Source organism: Wolffia australiana, chromosome 2, assembly GCF_029677425.1.
Source record: "Wolffia australiana isolate 7733 chromosome 2, ASM2967742v1".
In the NCBI taxonomy this organism is placed as follows: Eukaryota; Viridiplantae; Streptophyta; class Magnoliopsida; order Alismatales; family Araceae; genus Wolffia; species Wolffia australiana.
This window is the reverse complement of record NC_135836.1, coordinates 20,754,787-20,764,619: the sequence shown is the minus strand read 5'-3', so window position 1 is coordinate 20,764,619 and position 9,833 is coordinate 20,754,787. Positions and strand designations below refer to the sequence as shown.

Genomic DNA, 9,833 nt, shown 5'->3' with positions numbered 1-9,833 from the left:
TGGCCACATAATATCTATTACTCCCTAATCAAGTAAAGTGGCTCAATATACATTTGAGTTTGGTCTATTTGGAACCTTTCCTATTGTATAAATAAGAAGCCATATGTAGACTTTCAGTCTTCTGCTCAACCTTCTGTTAATTCTCTCAATGGAATTTATTTAAATGATATCACCATCATTTTCAATATAATTTTCATCATCATAAGAAGAATAAAAAATGAATATAAAATAGCATTGGAATGATGCAGATAAAATAATTTGTGACATTCATACGATGTTACAAGAAGGTGGTCATAATCTTTTTCTTGATATGTACATTTTAGTTTTGGAGGAAGACCATTAAGGAGATAGGGAAGATAAAGTTTCACTAAAATCTCATGAACCAGTGTCTCTTTTTTCGAATGAATACTAATGATGTACTTAATGAAAGATGTGAAGTACAAATTGCATATGACTAATAAGATAAATTTGAATGACATGTATTTTGAATACATTTATCAGATTCAAGATCAATGAAAATATATTTGATGAAGCATGGTATCATAATTCGTTGTCTTTTATAAATTCTTCTCATAATTTTGATATATTTTTAAAAGAATTAGTTTGTAAATATGAAATTCTTTTGAATATAGTTAGAATGTGCTGGCAGTCAAAATCATGGGGCAAGGTAGTCTTGAAACCACATTTACAATACATAATTGTTAATATGGCTATTAATCATGTCTTAAATGAGTTTAAATCCATGAAATAGCATTTATTTCTATTTTATTTAATCAATATTATGGTACTATTAGTTTTGTATTTATCTCTCTTCTTCCTGTTTTTGAACTGGGAGCCATGACTACAAATGAACTAGAAAAAAGATGTGTAGAGAATAAGATGATGTCCCCTTAGTTTTCATGGAGTAAATAGTTTGATATATTTGCTTAATTAGTTAGGGATCCAGCTTAATTTTAGGTAGGGGGTTGAAATTCATTTGATATTTTGTAAACAAATATTTTCTTCACTATCAGGCTTAGATGGGGTAATCCTTTTGCTGAAATATATGCTAATAACCTCATATTGGTAGCTTCATTTCATACTTGATCCAGATAGTGTGAAATTATAAGTTAGACTCTTTTTGTGCATCATGAGCCTTTCAAAATGACACCAACTCTGATTTTAGAGAAGAATATATGAGACTTACCAAATTGTAAGCATATCTGGGGGTTGAAAAGTCAAAGGGTGGAAATTCTAATCCACATGAGTGATGAGAAAGGGTGAATATTCTATTGCAGTGCCTCTACATCATTTGATGGATAGCTGATAACATGCAGTTTTAGTAGCTTAAGATGACCATATTTACATGTTCACTTGCATTAAATCAATTATAAATGCATGTATCAAGGTTAAAATGATTAAAGTTATTTTTAGAATAATATTCTGAATTTTGGCATTTTATGCATATTTGCAGATTTTTTGGACAGCAGATTCTGAAAGAATTTAATTTTATAAGTCAGAACATGATTTTCTGGAATTTTTGGACATTAAATTTGGAAAGATATGATTTTTCTAAGTCGAAATATATATTTATTTGTATTTTTGGGCCTTTATTTTATTAAATAAGAATGTTAGAGCTCATTTTAAATCCTTTATTTCGTGAAGCCATGTCATCATTCGATTCGTTGAACACTGACGAATCATAGCTAGAGATAATGATTGGCTACATCCAATCATTAACTCAGTAAATGATTGGTGTCAACTAATCATTCAGCTAACTGCGATGCCATAATGGCATTTAAAACATAACGAAATGCTTTTTAACCTTTTTAGATGCCAAGAGATGTGGACCTATCAGAAAAAAAGGGATTCTTTTTTTTCGCAATAAATGCATTTTGGGGACCAAGGGAAAGCGAATTAAGATAATGTTTATTTTCTCTTTCTCTTTCTTTGGAACAGTCATAAATGACTTAGTACGTTGAGTTGTTACGTGACACAAGGCGCCACGTGTACATGTGGCATGCACGTGTACATCTGGCGCACATGAGTTGTACCCTCATTTGCTTAAATGAAAAGGGCGTTGATGTGGCGTGTGCTGACAAGTCACACACCTTTTAATTATTTAAAACTTTTTTATTCCTTTTGTCTTTTTTATCTTTTTCTCTAGGGCAGCATGTGGCGTGACAAGAGTTGTCGATCACAGATGACGAGGAGGAATCTCAGCCAATCGTTGCATTTAATGCCTAGACGAGACAAAACCCTAACTGAACGACATGACGTGGAGAGAGAAATGTTTGTATTAAATTGATGGCTAAAAATTATCCAACTTGCTAGCTTGATATCCAAAGATCCAAAATTTGGATCAAGATGTAATTTTAAGGGCTGCTTGGTCTTTTTGTCCTCTATCCATCCATACAGTTCGATCTATAAATTGAGCCCCTGATATTTGTAAAAAACATGTTTCAGCTCCTAGAGAGGCTGATTGAAAGAAAGTGAAGTTTTGAAGGTCCATCAAGTGCTCCTTGGTGTCTCCAGTGCTTGGAGAGATTCATGAGAAAAGTGGGGAGGTTGATCTAGAGCAGGAAGATGCCATGATCCCGGCGGAATGCAGGAATCTGAGGTTAGCCTTTCGCCTTACATTGAATCAACTCCAACACATTTAGTTAATTAATCATATTCTGCATCCATTACCATCCTCCATCAACTCCATCGTTCAGTATCATCTAATCTCAACCTTTTCACTCCCCCTGTTACACCATCATGATCTCGTCACCTACTTCTACCTTTCCCATTTAAGCAAACATTACTATCCCCTTACTTGCACTCATCATCCTATCTCAATATCACTACATCATTCACCATATCCACCACCTACCACATTGTCGTTACGATCCCATCTCACTTCAGATTCTCGTCCATCTAAATCCCTAATTAATAAAACCCTAATTAGTCATCTCTTATCTTAGCATTCACTCTCATCACACATTCACTACCATATACAGAACTCTTCTCATCTTTGCCCTTCACCCAAATGAGATTGTACTTTCCCTAATATGTTTTCCCTATGGAGACGAACCTTACTTGTCACTAGCTAGTTAAATTATTTACGAGTATAGGTTTATAAATTTTATTGATAAAATTCAATTCTCAAAGACATAATTTTTACCCTAATTTTGAGTTTATCAATAGCCCATCCTCCATCCAGTGCATAGCTCTATCATTAAATGGAATGTTTAAAGGATCAGGGTTATTAGTGGTGATGACATCAGCGCACCATCTTCAGACGCGCCGCCACCGTCATCCGAGATGCCTCGCATCCTAACTCATCATCAACGTCAACTGAAGAACCACCAAGATGATGACCACATCAGCGCACCAACGACGAGCGTGCCTCCACTTACGCATGACATATCCCGTGTCATGACACGTCGCCAACGAAAACTGCAGAACCACTCGTGACGTGACGAGTCAACACGTCGCCTCGTCCTTGACAATTATTTTATTTCTCTATTTCTCTTTCCTCCATGGCCTATATGTAGGCCAATGTTGCAAAAGAACACTTAGAGAGTTTATTTCAAGAATTGAAGTTTTTATTCTTGGAAGACTCGCCCCATCCTCCCCGTCCCATTCTGATCGCCGCCGCCGCTAATCGCCACCGTGCACTGCGCCCTTGGCCACCGCCCTGCGCCCTAGCCGCCCGTGCCCAGCACTCTGGCCTCCGTGCCCCTGTTCCTTGGATGCTTGCGCCCTTGGCGGCTACCCCACGCCTAGGCCGCCTCGTGCCCTAGGCCGTTGCCCCGCGCCAGGCCACCCACACAGGCGTCCGCCTGCGCAGGCACCCGCCCGCCAGGCCGCCCGCCCGCATAGGCGTCCGCCCCGCGCAAGGGCCTGGCCGCACAGGCGCCCGCCCCACGCTGGCGCTCGCCTGCACAGGCCGCTCGCCTGCACTGGAATCTGCCCCGCGCAGGTGCCCGCCCGCACAGACGTTTTCCCCCTACATGCACCTACCGCGCCCCGTCCGCCTATGCCTGCGGAGTCCCCGGACACCAGCCTGCGCCCGCTGTGCCCCAAGACGCCCTCGCAGACACTGGTCGCTATGCATACCGTTTAGATGTCGGGTTGCTACCTCGCACCTCGCAAGGGGGCGACTCCCCAACTGACCACACAATTGGATCCGTGACTCCCAGTTGAGGTGCACGTTACTCGCCCCGCCACGACTCGTCAAGGATTTCCCGCATCGCCACGACGCACTGTCTTAGTGCTGAGGTACTTCCTACCCTCTTTGGTGTTAGTGTTCTTCATCCAGTGTTCTTCGAGTTTTCGTTCACCGCCATCGGATTAGATTTGGATTTTGAATCTTCAAGCGAATAAATTGAATAGGCCTTTGAATCTTCTAGCGATCACCCATTAGAAGTTATTGATTTTGGTGCTTTGCATCACTATGGTGGTTGTAAGACAGTACTCCCGCCCTCGACGAGGAGAGGGGCTGCACCATCAGTATTTTCACCGGATTTAGTTTTCGAACTCGATCATGTGATTTGTGGTCTGTTTTATACCGTCGTCCCTAGTTGTCCACTATCCAGTTCACGTCATCACCTAGCTCCGTCACACCTAGTCGTCCTGCATCATTAATGTACTTCTTCAAGTTTGGAGAACAAAATCTTTTTTTCTTGATCCTCCCAAAATCCGAGCTTCAAAACCAACATAAATATGCTAAAATAAGATGGGATAAATTGGATGTACCTCTACCTAATAAGAAAAAAATGCTGAAAAAATATATAAAAAATTTTAAATTCATAAATGAAAATTGAGATTGGGGAAGATTGCACCTGAATTTAAAAGAACATGTCCCAAGGTACAGCCCAAATCACCTCGATTAAGTTTTTGAAAATCTCTCGTAACCGAAAACTAAGAATCAATGGTATGTTTAAATTGAATCTGCAATGCTAAAATGAATTTGCTAATGATATTTAGAGGTCTAAATTTATTTTAAACCAAAAAATTTTGGGTTAATTTTTTGACCAAAAAATTTTAATGATTTTTCTCAAATTGTTTTTGCTTAATTGAAATGTATTTATTTAGGCCAAATTGATTTGATTTAAAATATGATTTCAAAGTGAAAAAGTCAAATTTAAATTTAACTTATTTGAAACGTGTGTAACACCTAGGTTTTTGTGCAAAAAATCATAAAAAACAGCAAGTATAGATGATAAAATCTTTCAAAAAATGATAATTTTTGGAGCAGATCTTCTTGACAATGGTACAAAGATGCATCGATTGGTTTAACGTTTTTAGCATAAAATTTAGTGTACCATTAAAGTTATAGTTCTGGTTTTACTTTGAATTCTTCAAAATCCATTAAGAAGAGTATGAGGTCAATACAGTGAGAATAATCAATTTATCCAATTTATTTGAGTTTTTTTGGGGAGAAAGGATCATGGATGAGTGGATAAGAGAATCAAACAAAAAATCTGGAGAAAATAGTGATAAAAGGCCTTTTAATCACAAGAAATAATTAAATCTGGGAACGAAGGGGAAACAGAAATCGATAGGATTTATATCGTAGTTTTAAGCAATTTCCTTATTCATATAGATGGCAAGCAAGGAATCTACATCTAACCTGAAGCAATGATGGATCAACTCTAGATCTTAATTTCAGTCTGATTGGTCCCAGCTACCAGAGCCCACGATTTGGAATTTTTTGACCTTATGTGCCCTATACATGTACACTTGGAAGCTTCTTGGGAGCCCTATGTATCGAATAACTCCCCTGTAATCCCGTTTTGTGAATCTTCATCTTAAAGCTGCGTTCCCTCTCGATCCATTCTAGAGGACAGGAAGAAACCATCATCACTTGGTGTTACAGGTAAGTTTTGTATCGAGTCTCTTCTCTTTCTAGACATTGAACATCCCCTCATTCTTCTCCCACATTTCCTTCCAAAGATAAGAGACTTTCATACTACGACAGCAGTCAACTCTTCCTCTCCGGTTCACCCCACCCTGATTATCGCCAGTACTGGGCCTCACCCCATCGCAATAATGAGACACCCAAACTAGGGCCACACGATAGGAGAAGAGATTATCGCCTGCCCTCTCTCTCACCGATAATCTCTCTTCGGCGAAGCCGACGATGAAGGCGGCGGGGGCGCCGCCGCAAGCTCCCCATCTATCAATCCACCTCGCTTCTCCCTCTCCTCCCAAGCAAACGCCGCTGCCATCGCCCTTCCATCGCCGCCGCGCCAGCCTCCGGAGCGGCGGCGCCGCGGCCATCACCTTCCTATCTCCCTCCCCACGGGTCGACATGAAGGCAAACGCCTCCTTCTCCGGCGAGCTCGCGCCGACGACTCCGGCGGAGCGAACCTTCACCGCGTGGGACATGGCGACGCTCTGGGTGGGACTCGTGGTGGGCGTCCCCGCTTACTACCTCGCCGGCAGCCTGGTCGCCCTCGGCATGGCCTGGTGGCAGGGAATCGCCACCGTCTTCCTCGCCAACGTCCTCCTCCTGGCGCCTCTCATCCTGACCGGCGCGGCGGGGACCAAGTACGGCGTGCCGTTCCCGGTGCTCGCGCGAGCCGCGTTCGGCGTCACCGGCGCGCACCTCCCGACCCTCCTCCGCGCCCTGGTCGGGTGCGGCTGGTACGGGATCGAGACCTGGATCGGCGGCGAGGCCGTCTTCCTCCTCCTCCCCGAGCCGGTGAAGCGGTCGGCGTGGGCGCGGGAGGAGCTCCCCTGGCTCGGCGCCTCCGCGCTGGAGTTCCTCTGCTTCATGGCCTTCTGGGCGGTGCAACTCGGGGTCGTTTTCAGAGGCGTGGAGGGGATCCGCAAGCTGGAGAAGTACTCCGCGCCGGTGCTTATCGCGCTCACCGGAGCTCTCCTCGGCTGGGCCTACGCCGCAGGCGGCGGCTTCGGCAGCGTTCTCGCCATGACTTCCAAGCTCTCCCCGGCGGAGTTCGCCGCCGTCTTCTTCCCGTCTCTCACGGCCAACGTGGGCTTCTGGGCCACGCTCGCGCTCAACATCCCCGACTTCACCCGCTACGCGAAAACGCAGAAAGATCAGATCTTGGGGCACGTCGGGCTGCCGGTGTTCATGGGTCTGTTCGCGTTCGTCGGCCTGGCCGTCGCCTCCGCCACGGAGCCCATCTTCGGGGAGACGATATCGGACCCGGTCCGGCTCCTGGGTCGCGTCGGGGGGGCTTGGACGCGGGTGCTGGCCATTCTCGGCGTCTCTCTCGCTACTATTACCACCAATATCGCCGCCAACGTCGTCGCCCCGGCCAACGCGCTCGCCAATATCAGCCCTTCTCTGTTCACGTTCCGGCGCGGCGCGCTGGTCACGGCGGCGCTGGGCGTGGCTTTCCAGCCGTGGCGGCTGCTCCGCACCAGCGAGAGCTTCGTCTACGCCTGGCTCGTCGGCTACTCCGCGCTTCTCGGGCCCATCGGAGGGGTGATTCTCGTGGACTATTACTTGGTGCGGAGAGGGGAGTTGGACGTCGCTGGGCTCTTCTCTGCTTCCCCGCTCGGCCCGTATTATTATCGCCGGGGATGGAACGTCGCCGCCGTCGCGGCGCTGGCGGCGGGGATTCTGGTCGTCGTTCCGGGGTTCCTGGCCAAGGTTGGGCTCGTGGCCAGCGCCGGCAAGGTCTTTGCCGCGGCCTACGATAACGCGTGGTTCGTCAGCACCTTCGTTTCCGGACTCCTGTACTGGGTCCTCTCCAGGGTCCAGTACAGGAGTCCGCCAGGAAGTCACCTTACTTGAATTTTACGTGGGTCATATTCCACATCCTATCTTACTTGTATAATTACCTAGTGAATCGCCTTATTTTGTGCGAGGGGGTGCCATTTTCATCTAAATCATGCCCATCGCCTGAAATGACAATTTTCAATTTTTTTGTCTTTTCTTTATAGATTAGGTATGTTGGAGCTTTCCAAGATCACATACCTTCAGGTTAATTATATTCTTGAGTTTTAAGGTGGTCAAGTTCGAATGAGGAAATCAAAGAAGAAGGGTGAGAAGATAATGAAGATCTTGGTTTAACCTTTAAAGTTAACCCAAGGGATTTAGAATCATTGTAGTTTTTATTCAATTCTTGTTTAGGCATTTGGTGAAAGAGGAAATGCATAAGGCGCATGGGGTGGCACCCAGGTACATCAGGAGCCTAGGTGGCAAGTTGATGGAGCGCGCCCAGACGAAATCAATGAATCATCATAAGAGCCGTCTTCACCGTCATCAGCATCACCGCCGGTCCGTGTCCAGCCTGACCGGTACGCCGAAGCGTCCGTGAAGATGCCCGGGTTTAAATACCCCCGGTAGAGCACGCCCATGCACGTGTTCGCGTTTTAATTGTCTGCTTTCATTTGTTTTGATTTCTGTTTGTGTTCGTCACGACGAGTGCACCCTACTCGTCGTGATGCGTACATATCCTTGCATTTTCTTATCTGTCCGTGTCGTTTTCGCATCGTTTTGATATCTCTAGTTTTACCTTTGTTGTAAAAAGGGGGGTCACCAAATGGGCCTCCCTAATGGACTTCTTGTAAGGGGCCCATCATGGCTCTATATAAGGCCATGGTGAGCCCCACGTTATATTTCAGATCTGGAATTTGTGTATTGGCAGTTACTCACGTCCAGGTCTCACCCAGATAAGAAGAGAGGGAAAGCGGATTCAGAAGAAGAGCGGGAAAGAGAGGAATAAGACGAGACAGAAAAGGGAAGAGGAAGAAGAGGGGGAAGAAGGAAGATGGTCACACAGCACCTGCGACTCGTCCTGGCGGATTTCGGTTTTACATCATCATTCATGAGCTCTGTTGCATCACTTAAGGCATCAACCATCTGTCCTTGGAGCTATCGTTTTGCGGGGGTTCGGTCCTTGGCGATCTCTCACCCTTGGTGACGAGGACAGATTCAAGGAGGTTATCACTGGGACCGTCGCTGGTGCACTGCCTGGTCGCACCACCCGATGCCGTTGGCCATCATTCGTCCACGTGGAACGTCACTTCGCATTGCGTCGATCAAACTGGTATTGTGTGACTTCTCCCCGAGTGTTGACAGCGTGCATGCACTGTCTACCATGTGGATCGCCACTTCACAATGCCGCGATCAACCCAGTATTGTGTGATTTTCTCCCAAGCATTGACCGCACGCGGGACCCATATTCTGCCACGCCGGACGACGCCCCTGGCTGGGAAATCTCCTCTCCCGACCACTGTTGAACCAAGGGCGTTGGGAGTGTTCTTGGCTATCTTGAGTTTCCAAGCACCGTCAAATACATGGGTGCCTCTACAACGCTGCTAGGCCTGCAACGGTGCTTACCCCTCGACAAAAAATACGTCAAGCCGTGTCCTGCAGCTCGCGTTCTATGCTACCAGACCGTCCCTATTCCTCTAAACTGCCTCGCTGAATATTGACGCACTCCAAAGATCCTCAATCCGAGTTCTGCTCAACCAACCCGGTGCTGCTATGTGTTGTCATCGTTGACGCATGCTGAGCACTTTGCCTCACCAGGATCACCTGTACCATTGTGCCCCGTGAATCCAACGTGCTGCCATCTGTGCATCACTGATGAGCTGCTCCTGTTGTTCGTAAGCTTCTTGCCTTCTTGTTCTCCTCTTTTTGATCCTCCAGTATCATGTTCTTGTGTCGCGACACCGTGGCCGGTCGAGCCATGTCGTCCCCATCAACAGTACGCATCACCTATCAGTCCGTACCGTTCCGTACATCGATGAAGACGTTGGCGATGAACGCCACTACCACCGAGGTACGCTACTCCCCTTGCTCGTTAGTTACATGACGTCTTCCATTATACTTTCGACTGTGCTCCACCGCGCTCTGGTTAGTTTAGGTGAGAGAAATTATCAAG

General features: G+C 46.0%; 1 protein-coding gene across 1 annotated transcript; it reads left to right on the top strand.

The window, feature by feature from the left end:
- Window positions 1-5,792: 5,792 nt before the first annotated feature.
- NCS1 (permease, cytosine/purines, uracil, thiamine, allantoin family protein) lies at window positions 5,793-7,883 on the top strand. The gene has a single exon (XM_078571412.1). The coding sequence runs from the start codon at window positions 6,110-6,112 to the stop codon at window positions 7,733-7,735; it is 1,626 nt and encodes a 541-aa protein (XP_078427538.1). The 5' UTR covers window positions 5,793-6,109; the 3' UTR covers window positions 7,736-7,883.
- The last annotated feature ends 1,950 nt before the right edge of the window (window positions 7,884-9,833 follow it).